The 13558-nt window shown below is 40.1% G+C and overlaps 2 gene segments (V, D, J or C); both read right to left on the minus strand.

Annotated features, from left to right (window-relative positions):
- Positions 1–411: 411 nt before the first annotated feature.
- LOC133991208 (T-cell receptor alpha chain V region CTL-F3-like) lies at positions 412–2089 on the minus strand (the record flags this gene model as incomplete). The annotated part of the segment is given in 2 exon segments: positions 412–722; positions 2047–2089. Coding segments are annotated over 2 exon segments (354 nt in total), but the record flags the coding sequence as incomplete, so codon positions are not given.
- A 4482-nt stretch (positions 2090–6571) lies between these two features.
- LOC133991209 (T-cell receptor alpha chain V region CTL-F3-like) lies at positions 6572–8249 on the minus strand (the record flags this gene model as incomplete). The annotated part of the segment is given in 2 exon segments: positions 6572–6882; positions 8207–8249. Coding segments are annotated over 2 exon segments (354 nt in total), but the record flags the coding sequence as incomplete, so codon positions are not given.
- Positions 8250–13558: the final 5309 nt, after the last annotated feature.

A 13558-nucleotide genomic window follows, 5' to 3' on the forward strand; every position in this document is an offset into this window, starting at 1 on the left:
AGTGGAAGGAAACCTCCTCAGGACCAGAGTGCAAAAGAAATAAATAACTGAACATAGCTAAGGAACGTATGAGATGATTAAAGAGACATGTTAAATAGTTTGTTATTATGTAGATGTGCAATAGTGCAGTATTACATATTTAAGAGTCTTGATATCTCCTGCTGGACGGTAGGAGATTGGACCGTTCATGAGAGGGGTGGGAGGTGTTGAAGCAGGAGGATGCTGCAGTCACCATCATAATCCAGGTTTCACATTGTTGGGCACAGATGAGTCTTTTGTAGGGCTGAGTCAAATATGCGAAGATTCAAACCTCTGAAGTTTAACAGTGTGTGACTCCCTCTAGTGGATGTTGTGGAGTATTCTGTTGTCTTTGCTCCAAAGGTTTTTGTACAGAGTTTTGGTGTTTCCTGTCAATGTGGGCTGCAGAGCACAGTAGTACACAGCAGAGTCAGACAGCTGCAGCTTCTGGATCTTCAGAGGAACTGACGTCCCGTTGACTGTAGCATCAAATCTGTCGTTCTGGAAATCAGGAGCATTCACGCCTGTTCCAGACTTGAAACGTTGCAAAACATACTTTGGGGAATCATTTACTTCTTGTTTGTACCAGAACAAATATGGAGTTGTAGCACTTGTCCCAAAAGTACAATTAAGTGTAACTGTCTGTCCTTCAGTAGCAATGACATCTCCTGGTGGCTGGATCACTTTGTCTTGTCCTTTACACTCTGGGGAAGAACAGAACATGCAGAGGAAGAGATGAATCAATAGAGATGATTGATTAAAGGAGAACAATCAGCAGGTTTGTTTTTGAATTGACTTCCACAAAATCATCCAGCTGTGAAAAACAGATATGTGGTTAATACATCAGGTAAAATGAGACTTTGATCTGTGTTCTAACACTCACCTATAAAGTGAGATAAAAGTATAAAGAGGTAAAGCAACATGTCTTTGTAGTTGTTGAAAGCAAACAGACAGCAGATGATCAATGTTCTTCCACTGCAGTAGAATGAAGAAACTAAACAGCCTCTCTGCTGCACAGCCCTTCTCCTCAGCATCAAGCTGATTGGGATTTGACTTCCTCAAACATTTCTGCTCTGGACACAGAAATAATCTCATTGGTTGAGTTGAACCTCAGTGGGCGGGACAACCCTCTTGTTATGTGATAAAAAGAGGATGTGAGGGTGACAAGCTCTGAGACTTTCAGTACAGCAAGTAGCTTGGAAAGGTTTAGAAAGAATTAAGGAACTATTGTGTTTGATGGTGTCTTGTGTTTGAAGCATCATCCAGCTGGTTTGTCATTGATGTGGATTTGCTGCTCATGTGAATCCTCCCACAGTGTTTCATTAGCAGCTGTAACCACAGTGACTCTGATAAAACAGGAATTAGCAGAATCCATCTGATATGAAGCTGTGGTTTGAATACCACTTCCCTCCTCTTTGAAGAGTAGTCACATATCTGTGTTCAGGTTTTTGTACAGCCTCTTCTACACTTTCTATCACTGTGTGTCTAGAGCACAGTAGTAGAGAGCTGTGTCTGCCAGGGTTAGTCTCTGTATGGTCAGCTCAGTTGATGTATCTGATGTTTGGGATTCATATCTATCTTTATTCTCATCAGGAATATATTCTTCATCTCTTCGTGATTTTGCTCCTTTCCAGAGTATAAACTCAGGTGCTTGAAGGTCAGAATGATGTTTGTACCAGTAAAGCCAAACATCATCATCAGTTGTCTCATATGTACATGTGAGTGTGACAGATTCTCCTTCTCTTCTACTGACTTCATGTTGTTCAGGATAGATTTTGTCTCCAGCTATTAGTCCTGGAAAAAGTAGAGAAAATGAAGCCATTAGACTAACATTGTTCATGAGGCTGAGAGGAGAAGACAGTGGAAAATGTCAACTGTACAGTGTTACTCTGTGGACACAAACTGATCAAAACACACATTTATGCTCTGAACTCTGGATACTAGAAATAAAAAGCTGGAAAAGTCAGTCAGTACAATTTACATATATTTGTACAAGATGATAAAAACATGAAGTGTTTTCTATGTTACCAAAGAAAAGAGCAGCAAGAATAATCCACAGCCAATGTTCCATCTCTACAACAAGGTTTAAATCAACAGGAGAAACTATGTGATGTTCAACATTCAGTGTGAGAATTGTTCTCTTCACAGCAGCAGTTATTATTGACAGAATGGTTGAACACAGTGCAGAAGTAGTGCACCGCCTACTTGATAATGTGGCCCTCTAGTGGAGGTAAAAAGTTCAGTACAACAGTGTGGAAAAAAGGCTTCCAGCAGCTTGTCAGTGTGTCAGCTTGTGTTTTTGTACAGAGACTGTGGGTTTGCTGTCACTGTGGGCCTCACAGCACAGTAGTACAGAGCAGAGTCTGTCACTGCAGCAGAGGAGATCTGCAGATCCATTTGGGTTTTATCTCCACTCACATTAAAAGACAGTCTAGGTACTGGTTCTGATATTGGATTTCCTGTGCCATAATGAGAGATGAGGAACTCTGGTGGTTTTCCTGGATATTGTCGATACCAGTAAAACTCATCTGACCCAGTTGCAGCTTGAGAGTATTTGTAGGACAGAGTAACAGAGCTGCCTTCTAAACTGAACTCTTCATTGTTGACTGGAGTGAGTTCTTCACAGCTGACACCTAAAGGAAGAGATAACTCTGTTATAACATGTAAAAGTCACAATGGATTAATCCCAAATGTTATAACATGTATAATGTAACATACCTGTTAAAATGGATAGAAACACCAAAGAAAGTAGACAATGATCCATTGACAGCATGTTGGATAAAGGTAATGTTTGTGGTTTGTGTATTGAACTCTGCTGAATATGGAAGTTCCTCTCTCTTCTATAGTTCAGTAACAGCTTAGCTCCTCCCTGAATCTCTCCGTCTCCTCTTAGATCTGTATTTTCACTTCTCTCAGTTACACTTCCTCCTTGTTAACAGACTGGTAGCAGCATTTTCTATCAGCTGGATGTGGGAAGTGTTATTTACTGACCCTTATATACAGGAAGATACAGAAATATCTCTATACACAACACATCACTGTACAATATTATTGTGCTGTAAATTAAAGGAAAGCTCAGGGTCAAAGGTCAGACTCATACTGACAGCAGTATTCTTCTTGTTATCAACAATCTAAGATACAAGACCAGCTGCTGACATTACTGGATTTTAATGGAACATATAAAGATGTGTCATCAGCATGTTGTGAGATCCAGTATTGATTCCTGTGGTACACCACAAGAATTCACTTCTTCTGAAAGAGAGAAAGAGCAGCTTTACAAGCTGTGTGATACCAAACCTCTGAAGTTTAACAGTGTGTGACTCCCTCTAGTGGATGTTGTGGAGTATTCTGTTGTCTTTGCTCCAAAGGTTTTTGTACAGAGTTTTGGTGTTTCCTGTCACTGTGGGCTGCAGAGCACAGTAGTACACAGCAGAGTCTGTCACTGCAGCAGAGGAGATCTGCAGGTGAAATATTTTTGCTTCTTTGTCATGTTTCAAAGAAAACCCTTCTACTGTCTCTTGATACTCCATGATGAGCAGATGTGGAGACGAACTGGACTTCTGTTGATACCAGTAGAGGTTTTGTACAGATCCAGAATATTGGCAGGAGAGAGTCACATTGTCTCCTTCCAAAGCCAGCGTTACATCTTGAAGTGGTTTCAGTAAATCCTCAGAGGATCCTGAAAACAACAAATATATATTTCACCATGACATTTCTATGTTTAAAATGATGAAATGTCTTTAAACTGAATGTAGTAATCACGTAAATCCTGAAACAATGAAGTTATTGAATCATGTCTACCATCTCTTGTTACATGTTGATTTGTGTCCTGAGTACTTACCAGTATGAAAAGTGAGCATCATCATCCAAATGAAATGAAGTAACATGATTTGACTTGTAGTGAATGAACAATAGAAAGAACACAGTATCTGTTCAGTTCCAAATGAAGCCTTTCATATTCAGTTGTGTAGCTCCTCCTCTTGCTGTGGTCTGTTTCCATTCAGGCTGATGGAAGCTTTAGAAATGACAGTGATGCTGCAGTCATCATCATCCAAGAAGGTCAGACTGAAGGAGGAATCTGCAGAAAACTCAGCACAATGAATCTGTAGAGAAACAACTTCCTGACAAGTTAAAAAGTCCAAACTGCGTACTGTACAGAAAGTAACTGAGTTGAGAAAGTGAAAAATATTCAAACTTAAGGAGTTTGCCTGCAGTAATACTCAGGTGATCCATCACCTCAAGTATCTGCCATGATCAGATCAATCATTATAATACTTCAACATGTTCACTACTTATATTCATTCAGTCATAGCGGGCTGGAGCCTAAAGTTATTCCAATGGGTTTCCAGCAGTGAGGAGCACAGATTTGAATGTTAGAAAAAGCAGAGCACTGGTCTGGGATCAGTACTCTGCATCAGCAGATACTCTGAGCTGAGAGACAGGAATCATTATCAAGAGAGGAAGACTCAGCTTTTATAATTTGATTAGAACCAAATGTTTAAAGCTTCTGGCACTCCTCTACAGCAGTAATGCTGCAGAGTGCCTCGGGGCGTAACTCCTCCCGCAGCTTTGAGAAAACCCGACAATATATACATCAAAGCATGCGGCTCGATCGAGAAATAGGTGCGATGACCTTTGGTGTTGAAAATTCCCATTTTTCCAAAGTAATTCCCAAAAAAACGGGAGAATTCCCCATTGGAAATGAATGGGAATATTTTGAAAAACCCACAAAAACTGTTTTCACCTTTTTTCGGAGTCACCTAGCTCTCTCATACCTGTACGTAGAAATGTGATTCAAACTTTAAAACGGATGAAAGCTTGTGCTCTCTCGAAAACAACAAACTGTTTTTACATAACATGTAAACTTTTCAAACTATAATCAGTCAAACGAGGAGTGGAAATCACTTTTTCTTTAAAGTTAGAGTGGAAGCGTCAGTTAGCTTGAGTGCGAGAAGCAGTAAAAAATAACCTTAATTTTTATTTTTAACTCGAGCTCACGGCCAAACCGTAAAAACGAGACAAATAATCTTTAGTAAAAATGTAGACATAGGTGTTGGGATTCATAAAATGTGACGTTGACAGGCGGGGTCTGCACAAAATTTAAACGGGGGGGGTTAGGGTTAGGGTGGCAATACCTGTCTCGATCCCCATTGACTCTAATGTAATCATCATTTTCTTTCAAAAGAATCTCACTCTGTCTTCGCACTGAGCTTATTTGCTCATTTTAAGGAGTATCTGAATAAAATAAACACTGTCAGAATCTGCCGGCTTCTGTGTCTCTCACGGTGTTTTGGGTTTATGGACAGGAGTTACGGTTTTCTCACAGTTTGCAATTGTTCGGGACCTTGTCAGAAGCCAAATTCTGGGGGTATTTTGAGAATTTCCAAGCAGATTCTCACATCGCCGTAGCAACCGTAGAACCTTAGCTGTCCTTAGCAACCTGTTGCTGGGCAGAAACTGAGCTACCTTGTTGTGATTGGCTAATTCCTGTCTGTCTGTTTTGCCAGTTAACAGAGCTAGTATTGATACTCTCTCTCTCTCTCTCTCTCTCTCTCTCTCTCTCTCTCTCTCTCTCTCTCTCTCTCTCTCTCTCTCTCTCTCTCTCTCTCTCTCTCTCTGTATATATAGGATATTAGAGTTAGTGCATGTTGCTATTGCCTTGTGCTTTGTGTGCTACTCTCTGCTTACATCTACTGTTACACTTGATACTGACTATTAAGATGTACTTAATACTGCGACAGGAAAAGAGTCTTAGTTAGTGTTTGTGCAATTCTCCAAACCAGAATATGATCAGGGTGACTTTTGAACACTGGAAATAAATCATGTACTCATCCCGGCAGCAGCCCCGTGGCTCTCACAATGTCCCTGGTATTTTCTAGTTACTTTCTACTGTTTGTTATTGGACTGTAATGTTTTAATATTGACCTTCTGAAAGGACTGCAGATGAAAATGATCTGGAAGCTAACTCTGCTACAGGACATCACATGGAAACATTTATGTTTAACACTGTAAATGGTCCCAATAAACACATTACTACTACTACTATTACTACTAGATTCATCCCCTCTGTTACACTTCTTTGAAGAAAATCAAGTTTCAAATGTACTTTTTGTCATTCCAGCCACATTTATAGAATCCATACAGTGGAAGGAAACCTCCTCAGGACCAGAGTGCAAAAGAAATAAATAACTGAACATAGCTAAGGAACGTATGAGATGATTAAAGAGACATGTTAAATAGTTTGTTATTATGTAGATGTGCAATAGTGCAGTATTACATATTTAAGAGTCTTGATATCTCCTGCTGGACGGTAGGAGATTGGACCGTTCATGAGAGGGGTGGGAGGTGTTGAAGCAGGAGGATGCTGCAGTCACCATCATAATCCAGGTTTCACATTGTTGGGCACAGATGAGTCTTTTGTAGGGCTGAGTCAAATATGCGAAGATTCAAACCTCTGAAGTTTAACAGTGTGTGACTCCCTCTAGTGGATGTTGTGGAGTATTCTGTTGTCTTTGCTCCAAAGGTTTTTGTACAGAGTTTTGGTGTTTCCTGTCAATGTGGGCTGCAGAGCACAGTAGTACACAGCAGAGTCAGACAGCTGCAGCTTCTGGATCTTCAGAGGAACTGACGTCCCGTTGACTGTAGCATCAAATCTGTCGTTCTGGAAATCAGGAGCATTCACGCCTGTTCCAGACTTGAAACGTTGCAAAACATACTTTGGGGAATCATTTACTTCTTGTTTGTACCAGAACAAATATGGAGTTGTAGCACTTGTCCCAAAAGTACAATTAAGTGTAACTGTCTGTCCTTCAGTAGCAATGACATCTCCTGGTGGCTGGTTCACTTTGTCTTGTCCTTTACACTCTGGGGAAGAACAGAACATGCAGAGGAAGAGATGAATCAATAGAGATGATTGATTAAAGGAGAACAATCAGCAGGTTTGTTTTTGAATTGACTTCCACAAAATCATCCAGCTGTGAAAAACAGATATGTGGTTAATACATCAGGTAAAATGAGACTTTGATCTGTGTTCTAACACTCACCTATAAAGTGAGATAAAAGTATAAAGAGGTAAAGCAACATGTCTTTGTAGTTGTTGAAAGCAAACAGACAGCAGATGATCAATGTTCTTCCACTGCAGTAGAATGAAGAAACTAAACAGCCTCTCTGCTGCACAGCCCTTCTCCTCAGCATCAAGCTGATTGGGATTTGACTTCCTCAAACATTTCTGCTCTGGACACAGAAATAATCTCATTGGTTGAGTTGAACCTCAGTGGGCGGGACAACCCTCTTGTTATGTGATAAAAAGAGGATGTGAGGGTGACAAGCTCTGAGACTTTCAGTACAGCAAGTAGCTTGGAAAGGTTTAGAAAGAATTAAGGAACTATTGTGTTTGATGGTGTCTTGTGTTTGAAGCATCATCCAGCTGGTTTGTCATTGATGTGGATTTGCTGCTCATGTGAATCCTCCCACAGTGTTTCATTAGCAGCTGTAACCACAGTGACTCTGATAAAACAGGAATTAGCAGAATCCATCTGATATGAAGCTGTGGTTTGAATACCACTTCCCTCCTCTTTGAAGAGTAGTCACATATCTGTGTTCAGGTTTTTGTACAGCCTCTTCTACACTTTCTATCACTGTGTGTCTAGAGCACAGTAGTAGAGAGCTGTGTCTGCCAGGGTTAGTCTCTGTATGGTCAGCTCAGTTGATGTATCTGATGTTTGGGATTCATATCTATCTTTATTCTCATCAGGAATATATTCTTCATCTCTTCGTGATTTTGCTCCTTTCCAGAGTATAAACTCAGGTGCTTGAAGGTCAGAATGATGTTTGTACCAGTAAAGCCAAACATCATCATCAGTTGTCTCATATGTACATGTGAGTGTGACAGATTCTCCTTCTCTTCTACTGACTTCATGTTGTTCAGGATAGATTTTGTCTCCAGCTATTAGTCCTGGAAAAAGTAGAGAAAATGAAGCCATTAGACTAACATTGTTCATGAGGCTGAGAGGAGAAGACAGTGGAAAATGTCAACTGTACAGTGTTACTCTGTGGACACAAACTGATCAAAACACACATTTATGCTCTGAACTCTGGATACTAGAAATAAAAAGCTGGAAAAGTCAGTCAGTACAATTTACATATATTTGTACAAGATGATAAAAACATGAAGTGTTTTCTATGTTACCAAAGAAAAGAGCAGCAAGAATAATCCACAGCCAATGTTCCATCTCTACAACAAGGTTTAAATCAACAGGAGAAACTATGTGATGTTCAACATTCAGTGTGAGAATTGTTCTCTTCACAGCAGCAGTTATTATTGACAGAATGGTTGAACACAGTGCAGAAGTAGTGCACCGCCTACTTGATAATGTGGCCCTCTAGTGGAGGTAAAAAGTTCAGTACAACAGTGTGGAAAAAAGGCTTCCAGCAGCTTGTCAGTGTGTCAGCTTGTGTTTTTGTACAGAGACTGTGGGTTTGCTGTCACTGTGGGCCTCACAGCACAGTAGTACAGAGCAGAGTCTGTCACTGCAGCAGAGGAGATCTGCAGATCCATTTGGGTTTTATCTCCACTCACATTAAAAGACAGTCTAGGTACTGGTTCTGATATTGGATTTCCTGTGCCATAATGAGAGATGAGGAACTCTGGTGGTTTTCCTGGATATTGTCGATACCAGTAAAACTCATCTGACCCAGTTGCAGCTTGAGAGTATTTGTAGGACAGAGTAACAGAGCTGCCTTCTAAACTGAACTCTTCATTGTTGACTGGAGTGAGTTCTTCACAGCTGACACCTAAAGGAAGAGATAACTCTGTTATAACATGTAAAAGTCACAATGGATTAATCCCAAATGTTATAACATGTATAATGTAACATACCTGTTAAAATGGATAGAAACACCAAAGAAAGTAGACAATGATCCATTGACAGCATGTTGGATAAAGGTAATGTTTGTGGTTTGTGTATTGAACTCTGCTGAATATGGAAGTTCCTCTCTCTTCTATAGTTCAGTAACAGCTTAGCTCCTCCCTGAATCTCTCCGTCTCCTCTTAGATCTGTATTTTCACTTCTCTCAGTTACACTTCCTCCTTGTTAACAGACTGGTAGCAGCATTTTCTATCAGCTGGATGTGGGAAGTGTTATTTACTGACCCTTATATACAGGAAGATACAGAAATATCTCTATACACAACACATCACTGTACAATATTATTGTGCTGTAAATTAAAGGAAAGCTCAGGGTCAAAGGTCAGACTCATACTGACAGCAGTATTCTTCTTGTTATCAACAATCTAAGATACAAGACCAGCTGCTGACATTACTGGATTTTAATGGAACATATAAAGATGTGTCATCAGCATGTTGTGAGATCCAGTATTGATTCCTGTGGTACACCACAAGAATTCACTTCTTCTGAAAGAGAGAAAGAGCAGCTTTACAAGCTGTGTGATACCAAACCTCTGAAGTTTAACAGTGTGTGACTCCCTCTAGTGGATGTTGTGGAGTATTCTGTTGTCTTTGCTCCAAAGGTTTTTGTACAGAGTTTTGGTGTTTCCTGTCACTGTGGGCTGCAGAGCACAGTAGTACACAGCAGAGTCTGTCACTGCAGCAGAGGAGATCTGCAGGTGAAATATTTTTGCTTCTTTGTCATGTTTCAAAGAAAACCCTTCTACTGTCTCTTGATACTCCATGATGAGCAGATGTGGATATGAACTGGACTTCTGTTGATACCAGTAGAGGTTTTGTACAGATCCAGAATATTGGCAGGAGAGAGTCAGATTGTCTCCTTCCAAAGCCAGCATTACATCTTGAAGTGGTTTCAGTAAATCCTCAGAGGATCCTGAAAACAACAAATATATATTTCACCATGACATTTCTATGTTTAAAATGATGAAATGTCTTTAAACTGAATGTAGTAATCACGTAAATCCTAAAACAATGAAGTTATTGAATCATGTCTACCATCTCTTGTTACATGTTGATTTGTGTCCTGAGTACTTACCAGTATGAAAAGTGAGCATCATCATCCAAATGAAATAAAGTAACATGATTTGACTTGTAGTGAATGAACAATAGAAAGAACACAGTATCTGTTCAGTTCCAAATGAAGCCTTTCATATTCAGTTGTGTAGCTCCTCCTCTTGCTGTGGTCTGTTTCCATTCAGGCTGATGGAAGCTTTAGAAATGACAGTGATGCTGCAGTCATCATCATCATCCAAGAAGGTCAGACTGAAGGAGGAATCTGCAGAAAACTCAGCACAATGAATCTGTAGAGAAACAACTTTCTGACAAGCAGTGTTGAGGTGTGAGTGCCTGGATTACGTTTTTAATGAGTAATGCGTTACGTCTACAATTTAAGTACTCAGTTGTTTAGTTACATTTTACCAACTAGTCCTGTAACTTTTGCCACAACAAAAGAAAGTAAGACAAATTTGGACCATTTCTACCTTTTTATTGGCAGGCACTTGGTTACGTGCTCCAGTTATATCACTGCGCTCATGTACAGCGGCTTGTTGAGCAAGATGGGACAGCATGTGTTTTCGTGGAAATATTCACATTATTTAGAATGAGTTGGAGGAAATAAGAGCAGTAAGTTGTGTGTGTTGGTCTGTTGCAGTGATGTAGATGTGTTTAAAAGCCTGGATGTAGTTTATAACTTGTATGTGAGCTTATGTTTGAGACGCAGCTTTAGTCCAATAAAGACTGTTAATGGGACATTGTGTGTGTATTTCCTGCTATTAGTGTAAAGATTTACAGATTATGGGCCAGACTTGGCTGTGTGATGATGGTACAGTCATTATATTTGAAGGAAGACTAAAACATCATGCGTGAAGAATTGCAAAGGGGTTTTCATTTTCGGTAACACTATAGTGTCAGGCTCTGACAGATAAACTGGGACCCACAGAGCAGACAGGTGTGGTGAGGCAGTTTATTACACAGTCCATGTTCAGTATACGAAGGCAGAAGTACAACAACAAGGCAAAAGGTTAGTCCAAAAAACAGGCGAGGGTCAATCCATCAAGAGTTGGGATTTGGCTATGGTTCAAAAAATGCTAGGGTTCACTGGTATCAAGGGAACAACAGGGTCAGAACACTTAGACAAGGAAACTGCCGGGAAGTTACTCACAAACGATGCAGACAATCTGACAAAGACACACTGGGGGAAACAGGCATTTAAACACATGAGGGGAGGAGATAATGATGCACAGGTGAAGACAATGGACAATCACACACACAGGGAGTCAAGACACCTAGAATGAACATAAACAGGAAGTGAGGGAATCCCAACAAAATGAAACAGGAAATCAAAAACAAAACAAACTAAACAGTATGGGACCTGACATATAGCACTAACTCTTTTCTCAGAAGGTAATGTAACTACTTACTTTTAATGGCAGTTATTTTGTAATGTAATTATTTATTTATATAAGTGACGTTCCCCAACACTGGTAATGACACTGATGCTGCAGTCACCGTCATAATCCAGTTTTCACATTGTTGGACATAGATGAGTCTTTTCTTCTTTAGCAAGGCTGAGTCAAATATGTGACGATTCAAACATCTGAAGTTTAACAGTGTGTGACTCCCTCTAGTGGATGTTGTGGAGTATTCTGTTGTCTTTGCTCCAAAGGTTTTTGTACAGAGTTTTGGTGTTTCCTGTCACTGTGGGCTGCAGAGTACAGTAGTACACAGCAGAGTCTGTCACTGCAGCAGAGGAGATCTGCAGATCGACTCTATTTCTCTTCTCATTCAGTTTAGCAGTCAGTCGAGGATTTGGAGGTTTTGCTTCAACCACAGAAGGAGATGTTGTATCAGTGATCAGGAGAAGGAACTGAGGAGCTGATCCAGGATCTTGTCGATACCACTGGAGATTATTAGCTCTAACTGAATAGTTACAGGACAGATTAACAGTATATCCCTCTGATGAAAACACTTCAGCACTGCTGGCTGTAATATCATCTTCCAAGGTGTTACCTAGTGAAGGAAACATGTTGTATTAAAGTTCTGTTCCAGAGTGAAATATCCATCATTTGTAAAATATCACACAATGACAAAAACATACGAACCTACAAGAGTTGAAAAGAGTAAAATGACAGCGAGTGTTTCCATGTTTCCAGAAGTGAAATGCTGTAACTGAATGTTCAGTGTGAATAAGTGTTGAGTGGTTTTGTGAGTTGTGTTTGGTCTGATGTTCACAGCTGGAATCAAACAGCTCTCTGCCATGCAGCCACCTCTGCAGTCAGTAGGAGGAGACTCATATGTCACATTACATTCATTTCTAAAAGTCTTCATCACAGCTGTGTCTCATGAGGGAAAAGAATCTAGACTGTTTGATACCAAACCTCTGAAGTTTAACAGTGTGTGACTCCCTCTAGTGGATGTTGTGGAGTATTCTGTTGTCTTTGCTCCAAAGGTTTTTGTACAGAGTTTTGGTGTTTCCTGTCACTGTGGGCTGCAGAGCACAGTAGTACACAGCAGAGTCTGTCACTGCAGCAGAGGAGATCTGCAGTTTGACTCCACGCTTTTCTCCAGACAGTTTAGCAGAGAACCTTTTGTTAAGTGAGTCTGCAGGTGTAGAAATGTTCAATCCGGAGATGTACATGATGAACTCTGGTGGTTTTCCTGGATATTGTTGATACCAGAAGAAATGATCATTAAAATCAGCTACTTTGTCGTATTTGTAGGACAGAGTAACAGAGCTGCCTTCTAAACTGAACTCTTCATTGTTGACTGGAGTGAGTTCTTCACAGCTGACACCTAAAGGAAGAGATAACTCTGTTATAACATGTTGTCAAAGACTCATCAAAGGAATATGTACAACTTCATGCTCAGTTTTGAAGCAAACATCAATAGAAGTAAATATGAAGTGTGTCTCCTACCTGTTAGTGTGATCAGAAACACAGTTGAAAACAGACTTAATTGCATTGACACCATCTTGAAGACAACAAGAAACTGTGTGTGTTGTTTAGTATGAAACACCACAGTGAAAGTTTGTGTCTTTCTGTACTTCAGTGACAGTTTTGCTCCTCCCTTAATCTCCTCCTCCCTGCTCTCACAGCTCTGACTCATAATGTCTGTCACATAATACAAAAACATAATATATCCTACCACTGTTATGCAGATGATACCCAGATATACATCATCTTCTCCCCAAATGTCCTAAACAGCCTAATCAACCAGTAAAAGTATTTACCTGAAATTAAAGAATGGTAGTAGTACACAGCAGAGTCTGTCACTGCAGCAGAGGAGATCTGCAAGTACATTTTTTTTTCTTCCACTTTAATCTCCAGTCCAGATTTTGGAGTTGCTACATCCCCTGAAGCTGAGTGAGAGATGAAGAGCTCTGGTGGTTTTCCTGGATATTGTCGATACCAGAAGAAAGAATCACTGCTTGAAAGTTTTGGGTAATTATAGGACACAGTAACGTTGCTGCCCTCCAAACTGTGCTCTTCATTCTTGACTGCAGTGAGATCTTCACAGCTGACACCTGCATGAGAATATTTAAATCCAGCAGTTAGTGAACAAATGGACATTTTCTTG

The sequence above is a fragment of the Scomber scombrus genome, chromosome 11, assembly GCF_963691925.1.
Source record: "Scomber scombrus chromosome 11, fScoSco1.1, whole genome shotgun sequence".
Classification (NCBI taxonomy): Eukaryota; Metazoa; Chordata; class Actinopteri; order Scombriformes; family Scombridae; genus Scomber; species Scomber scombrus.